This window comes from Diabrotica virgifera, chromosome 3 (genome assembly GCF_917563875.1).
Source record: "Diabrotica virgifera virgifera chromosome 3, PGI_DIABVI_V3a".
Classification (NCBI taxonomy): Eukaryota; Metazoa; Arthropoda; class Insecta; order Coleoptera; family Chrysomelidae; genus Diabrotica; species Diabrotica virgifera.
In genome coordinates, this window is record NC_065445.1 from 75,666,761 (window position 1) to 75,689,674 (window position 22,914).

Here is a 22,914-nt window from a genome sequence, read left to right on the forward strand (position 1 = left end):
AGAACAAGGTTTGTGGCGCAGAGGTTACAACTTTGAGTTGTATAGATATTTTGGAGAACCTGACGGTGTACAATTCATTAAGGTAGCACGCCTTAGATGGATAAGTCATGTAATCAGGCGAGAGAAAGATGCCATAGTCAGAAAAGTTTTTGACCGAAGAGGGCCGATAGGACAACAAGCAAGAGGAAGACCGAGACTTAGGTACCAAGACAACATAGAAACTGATTTAAAATCTATTGGAATTAGAGCAGGGAGAAGAGTTGCCAGAGACAGGGGCGAATGGAGGATTGTTCTGAAGAAGGCTTTGGCTCATAAAGGGCTGTAACGCGTAAATAATTTTTTTAAAATAACAGCTTTCGAACTCTTTACTTGGCAAATGAGACTACTTCTCCTTGGTTTGTTTTCATCTAACTTCTTCTACACTTGGTCAAGCTATAACAGTTATGTTTTGGAAAGAATTTTTGAAAATTTATATACACGTTAACATTTCACTTCAACATTAACAATTGTAATTCTTTCAAATTTAACTTTAAAATTTAGTATCTTCACTTAACATTTATTTAACCTACACATGGTATTTCAGTCATATTCATTTTTGATTAATTTTTAATTATTATTTACCAATATAAAGGTCGCATAGGACAGTGGTTTCGCTTGAACGCCGTTCTTTATCATTTTAATGAATGACAGTCCACAGCTGTTCAGTTGAACTCATAATAGTGTAGCGCAGCCATATTGTCTGTAAAACAACATAATGTTACTCTACATCCCACCAGAGCGAAAACAATGGGAACCTTCTCTGGTTACACCTCCGAGACTTCTACAATTTCCAAGCTATACGGATGCTGAGACTAATGTTGGGACATGTTGGTGGTATTAAGGATGGGACGTGAATTATTAATTGTAAAATTCCCTCATCTTCCTTAGTTCCCATTGTTTTCGGTCTGGTGGGATGTAGAGTAACATTATGTTGTTTTACATGCCATTAGAGTGAAAACTTAGTCTTTTGCTAGCAGTTGCCGCTAAGGCATCTATGATGCCATTTCGTTCGTTGCAATCCGGGACTGTACGCCGGGACTTGTTTTGGTTGGATCAGGGAGAGCAGCATATGTGCCTCCTGATGAGAGACTAATAAGTTTCGAAACCGGTAGAGGTGCTTGCTGCACTCTCTGATTGGACTGGAATATGGTGCGGCTGTATTTTATTTTTGCAACGAAATTGAAAATGGTTATTAATTTTTAAAAAAGAATTTAGATGTGATTTTATTAATTGTAAAGGTTTTTTACATCCGAGATCTGTGGCTTAGCCCAGTATCTATACATTTTAATATGTTGTTTGGCAATTACTCTTCCATGAAGGATTTACACCTACAGGACGTAAATTTTGTCAATCTTGTATTTTTTGAGAACATACACCTGTTTGCCGGTTTGACCTACTAGAAGTGTGTACAAGTCATACAGTCTTTTTCAATTCTTACTTCTATGTCAAGGCCAAGAGAGAGGTTGTGGGCTGCTGTGGCTCTTAAAGAAGGCGCCCATTCGTTTGGGTTGATTTATTTTTTCCGATGCGCGCTCTTACCTCTTGGCTGCTGGTCCATTCTTCATTTATTATGGTGACGAGCTAGTTGTAGTGTGTCACTCTTTCTATAGATAGGGGTTTGGTTGATGAATAGTGGACCTGTATCTTAAGAATAACAAAAGCAATTGTTGAAATAAATCAAATTGTAAATAAATTAGACTTTGACTTCAACTTCCGTTATAATACATTTTGTATTCTTTACATTCTAATTTTATTTACTAATTAAAAGGGAAAAAATCACATTTGATTTAAAGTGTGTAATTATTTTTTGTTTCAGACCCAATTTCCATCTATAATTTTTATGACTCAAGCTAACTATTTCGCTGCAATGGTATGTCAAATTTTTATGTATACTTGGTTTGGCCAGCAATTTATGGTTAAGGTATGTATAGATAAGGTATAATGAGATTTACTACAATTTTTTTTCAATTATCATTAATCTTAGTTTTTCTTCATTTTCTGTTATCACAGGTCTAATTGCTGCTTTATATATTTTTGTATTTGTTTTTTTTTTTGCTCAGATTTTTGTCTTCAGTTGGTCGGTGATATAATCCAATACCGTAGTTCCCCTCTTTAATTTTTTCATCCAATACCGTAGTTCCCCTCTTTAATTTTTTCAATGGGATGAGTCCTTTAGTCGCTTCAATTAGCCATTTGGAGCTTGTTAACACATGTTATCTGAAGCCATCCCGGTTGATTGAGTAGTTGCACAATTTAACTTCTGGTCCAACTAATAATATTCATCATCATTGGCTCTATTCATTATCATCATTGAAAAAGTCCCTGTAGTCCATGTGGTGAGACCGCTCCCGTCTGAAAAAAGTTTCTGATTCGGTTTCTTTGTGGATTCCTATTCAAAAATGTCCCCTTTAAACAAATCTGAAAGGTGCCGGGCGGAATTTTTGGGCAGAAATTTTATAAACAATTTTTTTAAACAAATACAAAAGATCATGTTTGCTCTGGAACATATATTTTTAGATTTTTTGGGTCAATCTAAACAAGAAAGGTATCTTGTAATTGTTCTCAGAAATTGATAGTTTTGGAGTTATAGGCGATTTAAAATCTGAAAAATGGCTTAATTTGAGGCTTAAAAACTCATATTTAAATTAGTATTTTTGAGGTTGCCAGATACTTAGATTGAAGACTAAATATTCAGCTTCAAGATTCTGAAGAGTGATCGCGTCTAACTTTAATTTATACCGTTGTGTCTTAATTGTTAAATATGCGTGTTTATCCGATTTTTTGCCGGTGCGGCGCGCTCCATTTCAAAAATCTCCTATTTTCCTCCCAAAAATATTTTTTCTAGATTCTTTGGGACATTCTAAATAAAATAAGTGTCTTGATATTTTTCTCAAAAGTTAATAGTTTTTAAATTATAAGCGATTTAAAATCCGAAAAATAAATTATAAGCGATTTAAAATCCGAAAAATGACAAAAAACGCATTTTCGGATTTTAAATCGCTTATAACATTAAAACTATTAATTTTTGAGAAAAATGCCAAGAGACTTATTTTATTTAGAATATCCCAAAGAATCTAGAAAAAATATTTTTCGGATGAGAATAGGAGATTTTTGAAACGGAGCGCGCCGCACCGGCAAAAAAATCGGATAAACACGCATATTTAACAATTAAAAAATAACAGTATAAATTAAAGTTAGACGCGATGACTCTTCAGAATCTTGAAGCTAAATCTCTAGTTTTCAATTTAGGTATCTGGCAACCTCAAAAATATTAATTTAAATATGAGTTTTTAAGCCTCGAAAATGCGTATTTTCGCATTTTTCAGATTTTAAATCGCCTATAACTCGAAAACTATCAATTTCTGAGAAAATTTAAAAGATACCTTTCTTGTTCAGAATGACCTACAAAACTCAAAAATATATGTTCCGGAGCAAAAAACGTGATCTTTTGTATTTGTTTAAAAAAATTGTTTAAACAATTTCTGCCCAAAAATTCCGCCCGGCACCCTTCAGATTTGTTTAAAGGGGACATTTTTGAATAGGAATCCACAAAGAAACCGAATCAGAAATTTTTCCAGACGGGAGCGGTCTCACCACATGGACTACTGGAATACAACAAACCAGCATATATGTGCCTGATGGATTTAAAGAAAGCGTTTGATAGAGTGAGAATTCGGGACGCGATACATTTACTATATGAAAAGGGAATATTACTGGATTCAATAAAAATCATTGAAAATATATATATAAAGGTAACATAGCTATGGTAAGTTGTAAGGGAAAACTATCGCAAACCTATCAAGTATGAAACTGACATTAGGCAAGGAGATTTGCTGAGCCCATTAATATTTAATCTGATAATGGATGAAATCATAAAGAAAGTTAAAAAAAGGAGAGAATATAGAATGGGAGAAAAAAATAAAGATAATCTGCTACGCCGACGACGCCATAATAACATCCGAACATAATAACAGCCGAAAATGAAGATGACCTACAAAGATTAATTAAATAAAAAATGAATAACCATTTTCAATTTCGTTGCAAAACGAAAATACAGCCGAACCATATTTCAGTCCAATCAGAGAGTGCTGCAAGCACCTCTACCGGTTTCGAAACTTATTAGTCTCTCATCAGGAGGCACATATGCTGCTCTCCCTGATCCAACCAAAACAAACCCCAGCGTGCAGTCCCGAATTGCAACGAACGAAATGGCATAGATGCCCTAGCGGCAACTGCTAGCAAAAGACTAAGTTTTCACTCTAATGGCATATAACATATCCCACCAGAATGAAAACAATGGGAACCTTCTCTGGTTACACCTCCGAGGCTTCTACAATTTGCAAGCCATACGGATGCTGAGACTAAGGAAGATGAGGGAATTCTACAATTTACAATTCACGTCACATCTGCTCAGCGCGGTAAAGTTCCAACGAGACTGGTTCCCTTCATACTCCACACAGAGTAAATGTAAATCAAAAATGAATAACCATTTTCAATTTCGTTGCAAAACGAAAATGGTTATTCATTTTTGATTTACATTTACTCTGTGTGGAGTATGAAGGGAACCAGTCTCGTTGGAACTTTACCGCGCTGAGCAGATGTGACGTGAATTGTAAATTGTGGAATTCCCTCATCTTCCTTAGTCTCAGCATCCGTATGGCTTGCAAATTGTAGAAGCCTCGGAGGTGTAACCAGAGAAGGTTCCCATTGTTTTCATTCTGGTGGGATATGTTATATGCCATTAGAGTGAAAACTTAGTCTTTTTTTTTATTAATTAAATAATTCGAAGACACGGCTCTCATATACAATTAATGGTCCCTCTTGTTGTTACGCCAGATTCTCTGATAGTTTTCTCTAAGGCAACGCTAAATAGAAGGCACGATAGACTATCTCCCTGCCGAAGTCCTGTTTGTGTCTGGAAAGTTCTTGATATTCCATTCTGTACTCTAACCTTAACAACTGTTAAGTTCTGTGGAATTCTGTGGAATTGTTAACAACTGTTAAGAGGAGGAAAGCGTCATACCTGGGCCATGTGTTCCGTAATGATAAGTACAGTCTGCTACAGCTTATCGTGGAAGGCAAGATTGAAGGTAGAAGAGGTTTGGGCAGAAAGAAGAAATCCTGGCTGAGAAACTTGAGAGAATGGTTTCAAATACCAGAAGCTGCGAACATAATACATGCGGCACAAAACAGAGAAACCTATCGTTTGATGGTCGCCAACCTTCGGTAGAAGACGGCACGTAAAGAAGAAGACTCTAACCTTACACTCGACTGCTGAGAGGGTTGCTTTCACCAATCTCACTAAGTGTATTAGGATATATGCCTCACTGTCATAGGCACATCAAAAATCCACAATTAAATGGTGAGCATCAATTCCATACTCATATGTTTTTTTCCAAAGCTTGTCTTAGAAGGAATATTTGATGAATAGTAGACTTTTCCTTGCGAAATCCACACTGGTATTTGCCTATTATGCTTTCACAATATCCCGACAGTCGATCGTAAAGAATGCAGGCCAATATTTTGTACGTTACGTTTAGCAGGATAATGCCTCTGTAGTTATCATAAACTGTTTGGTCTCCTTTCTTGTGAATAGGTATAATTATACCTACGTTACAGTCTTCTGGTAGTTTAACCTGCTTACAAATTAGTTCTACTAGTCTACTTAAACTACAAGTCAGATTTTTTGCGCCATGTTTTAAAAGTTCAGAAGGTATGCCATCTGATCCAGGAGCTTTGTTTTCTTTCAGTTTGTGTATTGCTTTAATGACTTCTTCCTCTGTTGGGATATTGTCTTTCTCTTTTTCGTCGTCCATGACTTCCAGCTGTATTTCTGCTTCTTACAACCTCATCTCACTTCTTATATTTAGTCTACCCTCAAAATTTTCTTCCCAGCTTTCTAGTAACTACTAAAGGCGGGTATACATATGCGCTCCGCTCGGTGTGAGAGCCGCTTGCGCGCAGCATGTTTGTTAGATTAGTACGTGTTTTCAAGTGGCACACAAACGGCTCGCACACGGCGCACCACGATCTAACTTCTGTCGGCTTTTCAACAAATGCTTTGATGGTTCGCAATACGTATTTGGACGGGTTTGCGAGTGGTTTGTTGGTTTTGTGGCGCCTGAGTTGAATATTTGTTAGTAATGGAGTGGTCGGAAGGAAATATCAAACTTATTGATGTTTACCGTGGAAAATCATTATTGTGGGATCCTCAACAAAGGACCATTTAAAAAAACAACTTAAAGCCTTTATCTGAAGGGAAATAGAATCTGAAATAGAAAATATACATGCGGACCAATGTAAAAAAAGTCATTTCATTGTTGTCTTCTTATCGGCGTGAGAAATATAAAATTAGATTTACTATTTTATTTGGGCATAAGCCACAATTCGAGTTTGAAATCAAGCTTACTTGACGTTTCGACTTTCACTTTGGAAATCGTTATGGAAATCAATATAAGAAAAACATTCATAAATTAAAAATTTAACTTTGTTTCTGGTGAAGCAACGCAGTTAGAACAAGCAGATATATTATAATTGTGTCACCGGAAAGCGAAAAATGTAGTCCAAACAAAACCACTTCTCCATGAGAATAGGAGAAGCTACTCCCGACGTCGGCAGATATCGGATCTGATCTGATCGGAGAAAAACGGATCCAATGTAGGTACCCACATTTAATACTAATTATCTACAATTACTAAAGGTTCGTAAGTTTCCTCTGGATTGCGGAAGGTTCGTCAAAATGAAAAATTTTAACGAACATTAATCGCGCCACGAACGCGCGGCGCTCACACGGCGCAGAGTTTGCGGCGCGGATATCTATCTCCGCCTTAATATTATCATTATCTATTAGGTGTACTGGAGTTATTGGCCCAGAAGTTTTGGAAGAAGACACTGCAGCTGACAGGCCAGTCTGTCTACGTCCAAATTGTACCATTTGGTTGGATGTACGGTCACACACGATCAAAATTTTTGCAAACTCGTCGAATTCGACAAAGTTGAATGACGCAATAGTACCATTAGTGGCCGGCTTAATGCGATACCGTAATAAGTGTTCAATTTGATATACCTAAGTAATAATTTCAAATCGTTTTAGAGTCAAGAGGTAGCGCAGGCTTGTTATCTATCAGAATGGCATACATTTGATATAAGAATCCAGAAAACTCTGCTGGTCATATTAACGAGAAGTACCAAACCCGTTGTTTTAATTGCAGGGACCTTTGACTTGACATTGGAAACCTTTGTGAGGGTAAGCATTATTTTATTCATTTATTTAAGTCATTCATTTTTATAACTAAACAAAAAAAACTATTTATCTACTTCCCATCAATCGTTTTATATTTTTATATTTTTTTCATTGATATATTTCATAATAAAAATATATACATCATCTAATTTACTAACCGGTGCACGTCATCCGCGTCATAGCCTGTGACGTCGCATGATACCAACACGAAATATTTAGGCGGTACGCTGGAATTACAGCCACTAGATATATTTTATTATATACGCGTACAAATAATATTTGAAGATTTATATTAATGTTAACCTAAAGAAATACACAATAACATGTTTCATTTAATTTGTATAAATGGATTATAAAGCTTTTTTATGAAGCACATTTGTTCGGAACACACTGTAACTGTAATCGAACGAAGGTGGCATTTTAGAATAAATTGGTAACATTTATTTGACAGTTGCGGTGATGACACTTCATAATTGTTTATATTCTTTACTATAAGTATGTGTTTTATTATATTTACTGTTTTTATTATTTACTTTACTATAAAAATATCATCTACTATAAAAATATTAATTTCACCTAATTTTACCACGACTTGGAATAATCGAGGTATCTGACAACTTTTTTAGTTGTTATTGTAGACATATACAAAGAAACCTACAGGCTTCATGCCAAGAGTTCGGAGCCGTTTTTTAATTATTATAGTCCTTGGGCCCACATATAAAATTATTATCTATGACCACACCGTCAAAACTTTTTGAACTTGTTATTTGGGTGGAGTCGGACAAATTTGAAGCTTGGTGCATTATGGTAGTGGGGCGTTTGTCTGTCAAGCTGTCACGAAGTTGTCAATTTTATGCAAGAAAAAAATTTATAAACACATTGGTCATTTTATTTTAATCAATAGTTTTTATCATATAAACAGTGAAAACAATTTTGTCGGACAAAAATATTGGGTCATATGACGCGTCGGACACGATAAATATGTCAAATTTATGAAAATAATAAATTTATTACTACATGGCTAATTTTAACAGAATCTACCATAAAACCTTTTTACAATAATGTGGGAACCTTGTCGGACAATTTTCACGGGGCTTATGCGCAGTCGGATGCGCCGAAGAAGTCAATTTCCTGGAATTTTTTTATTTACAACCATTTTTCCGAAATAAATAGGTCATAAGTAATTATATTTTAAACCAAAAAATCTAAGTGTCCGACAAAAATATTGGGGCAAATCGACAGTCGGACAAAAAAAAATAATTTTTATTAGTAAACTATACTTTTAAACTATGCTGGGTTCGTGCATCCCTTATCTTCACAACCATTTTTCCGACAAAAGTAGTAGGTTACAGGTAATTATATTCTTAAACAAAAAATGTAATTATCTGACAAAAATATTGGGGCAAACGAACAGAAATCATAATTCTTTTAGGTTATCGACGTCCTTAAGAGGAGGCACTGCACAAAAATTTTTTTAAAACAGTTCTTCTCGGTTACTTTTGAATCGATTTAGCTGAAAATTGGTACACACACTAAGTACAACATTTAAAAAGGCGTGACGCAGAGTTGTACCCAAAATTTTCTGACAAGAGGGAAAATTTTGGAAAAATTTTGAATTTCTGAAAATTTGTATACATACTCCTTAAACAATGACAAACATAATTCTGTAGTTTTTTTTCTCGAATTTTCAAAAAAAATTCCGACAAGTGGGAAAATTTTTTGAACATTTTGGACCCATTATTTTTGTCCGGGAGTTCGAGTTTGGCAAGCGAGGCGAGAGGTCGTGTGGCAGGTGTATTGGCGATAAGGTAATTTCGAATTCGAAACCTATCACAATAAAAACACCGGTTTTTTAAAAGACCTATCGTTATCGATAATCGTTAAACTTAAAAAGCGTTCTTGTGCGAAATAAAAATAAACTTCTAAGTGTATATAATAATATTTATATTAGTGCTGAGGTTAACATTTAATTTAAAATGGCCAGTGGCGGAACAGGAACAATCCGAAAGGAAACCTATAGAAAGAATGAAGAACTATCTGATAGTGGCGACGAAGAATCTAAGAAGAAAAAATATAAAGAAGATAAATTATATTTTGAAAAGAGTAACCTGACGAGACGAACACCGAATAAAAGCAACGACACAAATGAAGAGATGATAAAAATGATGCGGGAAGTTATGTGGAAAAATGATGAAATGATGGCAGAAATAAGAACCATACGGAAAGACCAAAAAGAAACGATGGAATATATTAAGGAGCTGAAAGAAAAAAACGAAAAATTGGAAGAAGGTTTAAAAATGGCAAACAATAGAATAGAACAATTGGAAAAAGATAGACGGAGAAATAATATAGTATTAAAAGGCCTAACACTAGATGCTACCGACGGAAAGCCTGTAAAGGAGTCAGTAGAACACTTCATAGGAAGAAATCTGAAATTAGAGGTCAGATTGAGAGGAGCGGTGAAGATCGGCGACCAAATCTTTGTAGCAGAAATGGAAAACCTAACGGATAAGATGAGTGTACTAAAAAACAAAGGAAAACTGAAAAATCTACAGGGACAAAAGGTGTATATAGAATCAGATTTAACAAGAAAGGAAAGGGAAATACAAGCAAAAATTAGGAAAATGGCAAAAGAAGAAAAAGACAAAGGTAATACTACGAAGATAGGATATATGAAACTGGAGATTAATGGAAAGGAGTGGAAATGGGACCATAATAAAGAGAAACTTATACTAACTCACAGAAATATCGGGGAAGGGACTTCAAAAAACTAAAAGAAAATAATGAGACCGGACCCACAACAATGACAACCAAGGCAATGAATGGGAAAAGCGATAGGGAAAAAGATGATGCAAAGGTAAACAAGGATGAAAATAGGAAAAAGGGGAAAGCTAGATTGCAGAAAAAAGGAGAGATAAAAATGGGAACATGGAATGTGAGAAGCATCAATGGAAAAGAGGAAGAACTGGTAGAAGATATGATAAAACAAAAAATAGAAATACTAGGAATAACAGAAACGAAGATGAAAGGAAAAGGTCTTAAGAAAATACACAAAGGATATTGGTTACTTTGGGTAGGAGCGGATACAAAAGAGAGAGCAAAAGAAGGAGTCGGGATAATAATTGCACCGAATAGACTACAACACGTTATAGAAGAAACATATGTTAACCAGAGAATATTATCGGTGAAAATTAAACTGATGGACGAAGAAATATGGACAATAATAACAGCCTACGGAGTAAATGAAGATGCAAGAAAGGAAGAGAAAGATAAATTTTTCGAGGAGCTCCAAATGCAAATTGATAATGGGGAAGAAAACATAATTGTAATGGGAGATCTAAACGGTAGAGTCGGAAACAACAACAGCGGAATAGAGGAGTGCATGGGAAAAGAAGGAGAAGAAATGCTAAACAGAAATGGTGAAAGAATAATAGAAATATGTATGGAGAATAAACTAGTTATAACAAATACAAAATTTAAACATAAAGAAGTACACAAATACACGAGAGTACAAGACAGCAGAAACGAAAAATCAATCATAGATTACTTTTTGGTAAGCAGCAACAAATGGAAAAGAGTACAGGATACGAAAGTGAAAAGAGGCTCGGAGATTGGCAGTGACCACCATCTAGTAATAATGAGAATGAGAACAACAGAGGAAAAAGAAGAAAAGAGAAGAAAGGTAGTAAATGAAAAAATAAAAAGTTACAAATTAAAAGAGGAAATATATAAGAAGAAATTCCAAGAAAAATTAGATAATACTTTGAAAGGTAGGGCAAAAAATACAAATATAGAAAAAAAATGGGAATATCTAAAAACCAGCATAATCAAAGCAGCTGAGGAAACTTGCGGGAAAGCAAAAATAGCAAACACTAACATGAGGAGAACAGAATGGTGGACGGAAGAGATACGAGAGAAAATAAAGAACAAAAAAGACAAATGGAAAAGATACCTAAGCACAAAACACCCGGAAGATTACGAAGCATATAAAGAAAAAAGGAAAGAGGTTAAAATAGCGGTGAAAGCAGGAAAGGAAAGGTCATGGGAGATATTTGGACAAAAAATGACAAAAAATTATAGGGAAAACCAAAAACTCTTCTACGGCGCATTAAAACAACTCAGACAAAAGAAAGAGCACACGATGCCGAATATAAAAGACAAGAATGGAAACGTACTAACAGAAGAAAAACAAATAATGGAAAGATGGAGAGAACATTTCAAAGAGCTAACTCATGTAGACAAGGACAACATAGGGGAGATACAAGAAAGGAATGAAGAACAACAAGTGGAATCCATAACAAGAGAGGAATTAGAGAAAGCAATAGAAAGAGTAAAACTGGGCAAAGCACCAGGCAAGGATCATATCACCCCGGAAATGATAAAATTCATGGGGACAGAGGGAATGGATAGCATGAAAGAACTAATGAATGATATCATAAATAGAGCAGAATTACCAAAGGACTGGAAGAAAGACATTATATTACCAATACACAAAAAGGGAGACAAGAGAAACTGTAATAATTACCGAGGTATCACCATATCAAGTATCCCTGGGAAGGTATTAGCAAGAATACTAGAGACAAGAATAAAAACACAAATAGAAACAACTATGGAAGACACACAGTGTGGATTCAGGAAGGACAGAAGCACGCAAGACCTAATATTCACATTAAGACAAGTAAGTGAGAAGGTAATCAAGAAAAATAGAGAGATACATATGTGCTTCATTGACCTGGAAAAGGCGTTTGACAGAATCCGAAGAAAGGACGTTTGGAAGACACTGACAGAAAGGGGAGTCGACAGACACATAATAGAAGTAATAAAGGATATGTACAAAAATAATACAAATACAGTAAGAACCAATAACGAGGAATCCAGAGAATTTTCTACAAGTCAAGGCGTCAAACAGGGATGCGTGCTGAGTCCACTGCTATTCTCAGTGGTACTGGATGAAGCGATAAAGAAAGCCAAGAGAAGAATGAGAAAACTAACATTAGGATACTGGCAAATGAAACAGACTCAACTATCGGAGCTACTATTTGCAGACGACATGGTATTGATAGCAGAAAACAGAGAAGACTTACAGAACAATCTTGAAATCCTAGAAGAAGAACTATCAAACATAAATATGAAAATTAATACAGAGAAAACAAAAACAATGATAATTTCAAATACGAGGAAGACACACGCAATAGAATTAGACGGGAAACAACTAGAGCAAGTGGAATATTTTAAATACCTAGGAGTAATAATCGAATCAAATGGTAAACAAGACATGGAAATAAACGAGAGAATGGGACGAACAGGAAGCTTATTTAACACTATGAAAACAACATTTTTTGGGAAAAAAGGGATACCGGAAAAAGTAAAAACGGCAGTCGTTAAATCAGTAGTTAGACCAACAATCATGTATAGCAGCGAGACATGGACATTGACGGGGAGACAAAAATCCAGAGTCAATGCTATGGAAATGAGGTTCCTGAGGAAAATAGCAAACAGAAAAAGGACAGACAAAATAAGAAACGAAACAATTAGACAAAACCTAAAACTAGAACCAATCAATGAAAAAATAGTAGAAGGACAACTTAGATGGTTCGGGCACGTGTGTAGAATGTCGAACGAGAGGCTAACAAAACGAGTGTTCGAAACGAGAGTGCAGGGGAAAAACAAAAGAGGGAGACCAAGAGTTATGTGGGTAGATGAAATCAGGAAAGAAGTCGAGAAGAAGGGATTGACATTGGAAAGTGCAAGAAACCTAGCGCAAGATCGGAAAGCATGGAGACTACAATGCCAAACTCAACTCCACCAGCCTTACACCTAAAGGTAGAAAGGCTTAGGACTAAGTAAAGTAAAGTATTTTTGTCCGACAAGTGATCCAATATGCATTATGACAGAATGCATTAAAACAGTACAGAATGAAAATGACATCTGTGGTAATAAATAAAAAAAATCCAGGAAATTGACATTTTTGGCGCATCCGACTGCGCATATGCCCCGTGAAAATTGTCCGACAAGGTTACCACATTATTGTAAAAAAGTTTTATGGTAGATTCTGTTAAAATTACCCATGCGGTAATAAATTTATTATTTTCATAAATTTGGCATATTTAGCGTGTCCGACGCATCATATGGCCCAATATTTTTGTCCGACAAAATTGTTTTCGCTGTTTATATGATAAAAATCATTGATTAAAATAAAATGACCAATGTGGTTATAAATTTTTTTCTTGCCTAAAATTGACAACTTTGTGACAGCTTGACAGACAAACGCCCCACTACCATAATGCGCCAAGTTCCAAATTTGTCCCACTCCACCCAAATAACAAGTACAAAAAGTTTCGACGGTGTGGTCATAAATAATGATTTTATATGTGGGCCCAATTACTACTAACGATGCAGTGGAAAAACGCTTGCACTGCATACTGCAAATCTTAAGAGATTATATCTTAATTATTCTTGGTCTCTATTTCTTAAGTTTTTACTTACTTACATTGAATATTAATTTGTTTTGTTGTATAATCCACGTTTACAATAATTATGTCAACTTAGATCTCTGGCATAGATAATGACGTGCAACGCGTGCAACGGTAAGTAAATTAGACAGATGATCCCAAACCCTTTTTTCAGTGCGTCATTAATTTTGACGTCATATATGATTTTAAGAATGTCGAGAATCGCTGCATCACATTAGTCTAGTGCATAGTTAAATCTAACAGTTGTCAAAATATGCATAATTATGTTTATATTAATATCAATATTTATATAAATATTTGCGAGAATATTAATATTTAAAATATTTTATCGAAAAAATAAATAAATATAGAACACAATTTTACTATACAATATCCGAATATACCAATGACGTAAAATATTTATATTTACGTCGTTGACAAATTTCTAACCTATAAGTAAAAAATTGTCATTTTATTTGTTAATTTGGTAAAAGTACTCTAACGATAGATTACTTTTGTTTCAAATTATCTTGATTTGCATCATGGATTGGTTATCTATTTACAGTACTCTAATTATTGTCAACCAATTATACATCTCTAAGTGCAAAGTGTAAGTAGCTTTAATATGGAAATATCCTTCAACGAATATATAATTTTCGAAGACCTATGTATAATAATCACGGACCTACGTTTTTTTCTGTCACTTCGAGCTTAATGCGTTAGAGAGGATTCGACAAACTATCACACATTGAAAAAAAGGATTTGGGATCATCTGTAGTTTTAATATGGTACCTGTTGCATTTTAGATTAATTCTTGCCCCTTTTTTGGCTATTTATGGGGCATTTTGCTCAAAATCGTTTTAATGGATATGTTACCGACCAAACCCGATTTCAGGATAAACTAGTTTGGCCCAGGCCAAACTAGTTTGTCCTGAACGCGTTAGGCCAAACTATTTTGTCCTAAGCGCGAAAGGATAAACTAGTTTGGCCTAGGCCAAACTATTTTATCCTGATATTAGTACGGACACAGCAGGACCCACTACTAGTACGGCCTAGTTTAAACATGATAGTATACCTGCAAAGCAACAATAAATAAGTAAACTAAATAAAATACTCTGTAATAGGAAAATAACCATTTCCATTAAAACGATAATGATTCGTGGTTAAAACTAAGGGAAAATGGTAATCTAAACAGTCATATTGTAAAAAATAATCAGTGTTATTTATAAAAGCAATAATTATACCTCAATTATAGAAATTATTATTTATTTTTCCATGGAGTGTTTTGGTAACACATTAGAATTGTGGAGTAGGTACCTATCATTGCCTTCTTGCGCTTGCACTGTTTGTGCAACAATTTTTGTTCCAGCTGCATTTGACAAAACCTTGTCCAATCCAACTAAATATCTTATAGCTGCAACCCTTAGCGATATTTTAGAGATAATTTATGTAACTTGTTGGGGTATTAATGTCCCTAAAAGATTTTTAATTTTTTTTAAGATAAGAATTCGACATGTTTAGAATATACCAAACTGTAATAAGAGCACCTACGGATGTGAGAGATGGGTACTAAACAAAACAGAAGAAGAAATGATAGACAGGTGGGAACGCAAGGTACTGAGGACTATTTTCGGGGGGAAAACACGGCAGACGGTTGGCAAAGAAGAACTTATCAAGAATTAAGGATGCTTTACAAGGAACCAAGTATAACAAAATACACAAAGGCACAAAGAATCAGGTGGGCAGGTCATGTCGAGAGGATGGATAGGTCACGAATGCCAAAGAAGATACTGTTAAGAAGACCAATTGGGACAAGGAGACGAGGTAGACCAAGAAAAAGATGGCACGAAAAGTTTCAAGAAGATATAGGATCGATGGAAATTACAGACTGGAAAGAGAAAGCGAAAAATAGGATACAGTGGAGAAACATGGTGCAGCAATTTTTACATAGACATTAAATCAAATTAAATAATATATACAGTGAGTCACCTCTAACAGGACGGAAGATTACAGCGAAATGGTAAAAGATTTGAAAAAGTTTTTAAATTAGTAGTTTGTAAGTTGATAAAATCTACATTTTAAAATTATTTTGAAATATACAGGGTGTCCCAATAAATGGCGGCGTATCAAAGTTATATTTTTTCTTATGGAACACCCTGTATTTTATTGCATTAATTGTTCGCAAAAAATAAGGTATAGTTTCATAAGGCTTCCCTTTACCTATGGTGTTCTGTACAGAGTGATCTGAGTTATGGTGACTTTTCTTAAAATGTAAAGTTTTAAATAAAAGATTATTCTCAAATTATTTAAAAAATTATGAAAAAAATACTTTTACATCTAAATAGTTGGATATTGGTTGAATGTATTCCATGATTAATTATTACCCAATTATTTACAGGGTGTTCAACATTTACAGTTTCATTATTGGATTATTCAATGTGTCATATGCTGCTTATTTTAAATGGAACACCATGTATATTAATACACCATTATACGAAACGTAGTCACCTCTTTCGAATGGTATATGGATGTCCTATACCTAGGTGTCATAGTTTTTGCGTAATTTACAATTATTTAAATTGTTAATCTGTAAATCGAGTTTAAAACAAAAGATGTATCTCATTGTATGACATCGTCATTTTATGACAGTAAGGTCTGGTAATTATCAAAAATATAAACATCCGTGTATGATATTCAAATTTAATTGTTCCTAAAAATGAATAATCACGTTGTCTACGAAAGAGTAGACATGGTACTTTGCATTGGGGAGTGTTTGCAAAATTGTATCTTACCTTCTTAAGTTTACGCTCAAAAGTATCCTGATAGGAGACATCCAAAAAAGGACGTTTTTGAGAAATTTCAATAGATTCCGTGCTACTGGTAATGTTGCATACGGAAAGTTAAATAAAAATAAACCAGTTATTTGTGATGACGTCAAGAAGCTTGATGTCCTGCTTTCTGTTACGGAAAACCCAAATACTAGTAAAGAAATAATTTCGGGTGAATTGTAAATCAGTCAAACGACTGTTAGAATACTTAAGAGAAACCACTATTATCCGTATAAAACTCAACTACACCAGTATTAGACCAAGCAGGATTATGATAAATATTTAACTTATCGTTTATGGACTTTGGACTTTATAGAAGATCCTGATTTTTTTAATGTATTTTATACAGACCAATATACCTACTTTTCATAATAATGGTCTAGTAAATAGACATAATTTTCATTTCATTATGATACAGTAAACAAACATTTATTTCGTACAGTTTAAAAATCGAGAGTGACTATAAATATTATTTCTAAAATCAATTTACCGTTTAAGAAAATTGTAAATTATGCAAAAACTATGACTCCTAGTTATAGAACATCCGTATACCATTCGAAAGAGGAACCTATGCGTAGTACAACTATTTATTAATATACATGGTGTTCTATTTAAAATAAGCATCATATGACACATTAAATAATCCAATAATGAAACTGTAAATTTTGAAGACCCTGTAAATAAATGTGTAATAATCAATCATGGAATACATTAATTATAAAATAATTACCAGACCCTACTGTCATGAGGTGACAATGTCATACAATGCCATTAATTAACTATATCTTTTGTTTTAAATTCCATTTACAGATTAAGAATTTAAATAATTGTAAATTACGCAAAAACTATGAGACCTAGGTATAGGACATCCATATACCATTCGAAAGAGATAAAATTTTTTAGTATAATTATTTATTAATATACATGGTGTTCCATTTAAAATAAGAATCATATGACACATTGAATAATCCAATAATGAAACTTTAAACTTTGAACACCCTGTAAATAAATGTGTAATAATTAATCATGGAATTCATTCAACCAATATCCAAATATTTAAATGTAAAAGTATTTTTTTATAATTTATTAAATAATTTGAGAATAAGCTTTCTTTCCAAACTTTATATTTTAATAAAAGTCAACATAACTCAGAACACTCTGTACATAGGTATAGGGAAGCCTTATGAAACTATACCTTATTTTTTTGCGGACAACTAAAAATGCTATAAAATATAGGGTGTTCCATAAGAAAAAATATAACTTTGATACGCCGCCATTTATTGGGACACCCTGTATATTTCAAAATAATTTTAAAATGTAGATTTTATCAACTTACAAACTACTAATTTAAAATGTTTTTCAAATCTTTTACTATTTCGCTGTAATCTTCCGTCCCGTTAGTGGTGACTCACACTGTATAAGTCATTAGTATATAGGGTGAGGCAGATAACTGGCCTATTAGAAATATTTAGAGAACTAAAGGCAACAGAATAATGAAAATTGGATTGAAGGGGTTTTGAAGGGTGATATATTTAATGAAAATATTTTCATCAAATTGCCACTTCCGGTTATACTGGAAGTTGCTTAAAATTTCGTTTTTTTAAATGGGACACCCTGTATATTTTTACATTTTTAGATTCTACTTAACGTCTTCTTTCTTAAAACATACGGTTTTGTAATGTTATACAGGGTAGTTTAAAAGCTAATTACGTTTTTTTTTATTAATTTCGTAGCAAATTTCACACTCTGTAGAATTGTAGTAGTTGGATATCAAAAACTCTATTTATGTTAAATGATTTTTAGTCTACTATTATTAAAAATTATTAGTATAGCTAAATGTTAAATTTTAGTATACAGGGTTGGTCGAAACTCGGAATGAGGATTTTCTGAATTTTCTTAAATGGAACATCCCATATTTTAGTATTGCAATGAAAAGATATTTTATGGTACTTTTTTATTTCTTAAGCATTCCCTATCCCTAAATGCTTTAATTTGTGCTTAATTGTTAATCGCCCCAAGAATGTTAACTACGTAGGTATTTTGATAGCTCAACCATTATTGGTAATTTTAAAGATCAGTCTAGATTAATATGTAATTATTTCCGAAAAATTATTTGTGATTGAATATTTTCACGGCCAACCTAATAAAATTTCACGTATTTTTTGTTGAAATTAATGTTTGGCTTGAATCATCAATAACTCACAAATTAAAGCAGTTAGGTATAGGCAATGCTTAATAAATAAAAAAGTAGCATAAAATATCATTTTATTACAATAATAAAATATAGGGTGTTCCATTTAAGAAAACTCAGAAAATACTCTTTCCGAGTTTAGACCAACCCTGTATAGTACAATTCAACATTATCTATACTAACAATTTTTAACAATAGTAGACTATATTAAAAATCATTTGAACATAAATAGAGTTTTTGATGTCAAACTACTACAATTCTACAGGGTGTGAATGTTGCTAGGAAATTTAGAAAAAAAAAACGTAATTATCTCTTAAACTACCCTGTATAACATTACAAAATCTCATATTTTAAGAAAGAAGACATCCAGGAGAATCCAAAAATGTAAAAATATACAGGACGTTCCATTTAAAAAAACGAAGTTATAAGCCACTTCCGGTATAACCGGAAGTAGCAAATCGATGAAAATATTTTCATTAAAGAGATCACTCTTCAAAACCCCTTCATTCCAATTTTCATGATTCTGTTCCCTTTAGTTCTCGAGATATTTCTAATAGGACTTTTATCTGCCTCACCCTGTATATTGTTATTTATATTATGTAAAATTGTAAATGTTAAGTTGTAAAGCCCTAGGCCTACAAGGCATGTAGAGTATATTAAATAAATAAATAATTCGACATGTGCTATCAAATTTTTTTAGAGGTAGTAGCATTAGTAGATATAAACTATAAGGCTCTGACATATCATTAAGGGTTGCAACTACGAGAGGTTCAGTTGGACCAGGATAAGATTTTGTCAAATGTAACTGCAACAAAAGCTGTTCCACAAACAGATGCCAGACCAAGAAGGAAATGATAATCCGCAATTCTAAGTGTCACCAAAACACTTCATCGAAAAATAAATAATTTTTATAATTTAGGTATAATTATTGCTTTTATAGAAACACTGATTATTTTTCATAATATATGATTGTTTGTACATATTACCAATTTCCATTAATTTTAACGACGAGCTATTATCTTTTAATAAAAATAATATTTTCCAATTACAGAGTATTTTATTTAGTTTATCTATTTATTTTGGTTTGGTAGGTATATTATAAAGGCGTTACTAGTTTATTCAGCAGTGTCCGTATTACTATTAGAATAAGTTAGTTTGGCAAACTAGTTTATCCTATCGCGTTTAGGACAAACTAGTTTGGCCTAGGCTAAACTAGTTTATCCTAAAATCGGGTTTGGTCGGTAACAGATATATAGGATTTTGATGTACAATGATTGGGCTATTTTACCAATGGTTATTCTATCTTACTGTATTCCATAAATTGTTATCTCTTTTAAGAACAAATGACATACTTTATTATTTTTCGTTTGTTGCAGATTATCAAATCTTCATATTCTTACATGACTGTATTAAACACAATGTACAGCAAGTAAGCTTGCAAAAAGTTTAGCAGCAGATATTATTTTTCTTTCTCTTCTTATTGGCTTGCCTACCTTTGCAACTGCCAGTACATTTGGTTGTATTGCAGCTCTACTGGCTCTAAGTCTCTAAGCAATGCTGCAACACTAAAAAACTTAAAAAACTGAAGTGACGAATATTGTTACGTTTGGTATTTATGTATTTTCCCACTTCTGACACACTGAGCTTTAGGCCCGGATAAATGAAAGAATATCTATAGATACACACTTAATTTAAAAAAGAATGTCGTCGGGAAACGAAAACAAGAGGCGTATTATAGGTATTTCAATTTGTTCAGAGAGTGCCATAAACAATCTTCATTATTTTCATTCTTATTAGGAATCATCAGAGATTGTATATATAGATATCTCTGAACAAACTAAAATAAACCGAGCCTACTTGTATCAAATCGCGACTATAACAAATCACGAATATAACAAATATATGGAAGCCGTAGCGCCATCTGCTAAAAACAATTCAAAATTTAATTTCCGACGAAATAAACTTTTAATGAAACCTATTTTCTGATTACGCCTTCGTGGTTTCTATTACTTGCAAAACATACGAATGTTGGATTAAAGAAGACTAAAGGGAGATCTAAAATGTGCATCTCACTATCCGTCTATCCAACGTGGCAAAATTCCAACAAAAGGTAGGTCTCAATAGTCAGGAGTAAAATTAATACAAAGAATGTCGTCGTGAAACGAAAACAAGAGGCGTATTATCTGAACAAATTGAAATATCCTCTCATTTTCGTTTCACGACGATATTCTTTTGTAGTAGTTTTACTCCTATCTGAGTATCGGGACCTACTTTTCGTTGGAATATTACTCTGGGCTAATTAGCAAAATTAATGGAAAAGTTATTTACCAGCAATTTCATTGCTGGAATCGAATTATAAGATCCTCCATATTAATAATATAGGTATGCAAAGTCCGCTGATAGTGTGCCACTTTTTTATAAACAAAATGGCGCCGACAAATCGTATTTTTTTCAATTATTGCTCTATAACTCCGAAGATTTTAACTTTACAACAAAAACACCCAAATAAAATTCACCGCAATTAAATTCTGCATAGAGATATGTTTTTCACGATTTGCTACGACGAATATTTTCCTCGGAAAATGCGGGTTCTCCTAACAAAAACTCTAATGTTCAAATAAAGTTTTAGGTAAGTAATTATTAATCAATAATTAAATAACTTAGTAACATCAAAGCTTTCTTGGTATAGATTGTAATTCCAGAAGCCGGTGAAAATTAAACGAATATTTTAGCAACAATTCAATTGTTAATTAACAATTTATGATCGCAATAAAAACCAAAATAATCATGATACATTGATCAAACTTATAAAGATTATAAAGATGAGATGCTTATTTAATATTTTATCGACAAAATATAAATTCTTCTTTTTTGCATAATCTTTAAATCTTGAAAAAAAAAATAGTTATAATACGTTGGTCTAATTAGTAAAGTACAAAGAAAAGTTATTTACCAGCAATTTTATTGCTTTAATCGAATTATAAGATCTTATATATTATTAATATAGGTATGCAAAGTCCACAGATAGTGTGCTACTTTTTTTATAAACAAAATGGCGCCGACAAATCGTATTTTTTTCAATTATTGCTCTATAACTCCGAAGATTTTAACTTTACACCAAAAACACTCAAATAAAAATTCACCCCAATTTAATTCTACATAGAGGCATGTTTTTCCCGATTTGCTCCGACGAAAATTTTCCTCGAAAATTGTGGGTTTTCCCAACAAAATCTCGAATTTTCAAATAATTTTTTTGGGCCAGTAATTATTTATTAATAATTATATAGCTTAGTGAAATAAAAGCTTTCTTGGTATAGATTATAAATTCAGAAGCCGGTGAAAATGAAACGAATATTTTAGCAACAATTCAATTGTTAATTAACAATTTACAGTCGCAATAACAACCAAAATAATCATGAGACATTGATCAAACTTAGAAAGATTATAAAGGTGTGATGCCTATTTAATATTTTGTCGACAAAATATAAATTTTTCATTTTTTTGCATAATCTTTAAATGTTAAAAAAAATTGTTATAAACAAATTAACATTTCTCAGAAATTGTTTATTATATTCTAATTTTAAAAATACTTAAAATGCGTATTTCATAGGTCTTGAAAATGAATGCTTTAAAAAATTTTTCCAGCCATTTGCAAAAAAGTTATGAAACAGCAAAGTAAATATACGATAGCTCCGTTGTTTATAATTTGTTTTAATTGTTTCAAAGCTTAAAAGTGAGTCCATGCTACAATCTAATTACTCACAAAGAATGTCAAAAATTAGTGCAATGGTTATATTTTAATCAAAGGTTAAAAATACTTTTTTTGTAATTTTTAGCGCAAAAGTAGGCCTGATACAGAGTCGGAGCTAAAATGTTCACTCGAAGCGACTGACACGCAACATACATTATTTATTAAAAGTGTACGTCGCGCGGCCGCCGGTCGTCGCTCCGAGTGAAAATTTTAGCTACAGTACTGTATTATTCTACTTTCGCGCGTGTAAATTACAAAAAAATATATTTATAATCTTTAATTAAAATATAACCATTAAACTTATAATCGATATTTTTTTGTAAATAATTAGCTTGTACTTTAAACTCACTTCTACGCTTTGAAAGAATTAAAAAAAAATTATAAACACCGTAATAATCGTATATTTACTT

The 22,914-nt window shown here is 33.0% G+C and overlaps 1 protein-coding gene across 1 annotated transcript in view; it reads left to right on the top strand.

The window, feature by feature from the left end:
- LOC126882512 (uncharacterized) overlaps positions 1–22,914 on the top strand; it is a 141,868-nt gene that overhangs the window by 73,022 nt on the left and 45,932 nt on the right. Inside the window, exons 5-6 of the mRNA XM_050647478.1 lie at positions 1,856–1,960; positions 7,133–7,285. Of these exons, the coding sequence (XP_050503435.1) occupies positions 1,856–1,960; positions 7,133–7,285 (258 nt within the window). The remainder of the gene's footprint in view (positions 1–1,855; positions 1,961–7,132; positions 7,286–22,914) is intronic.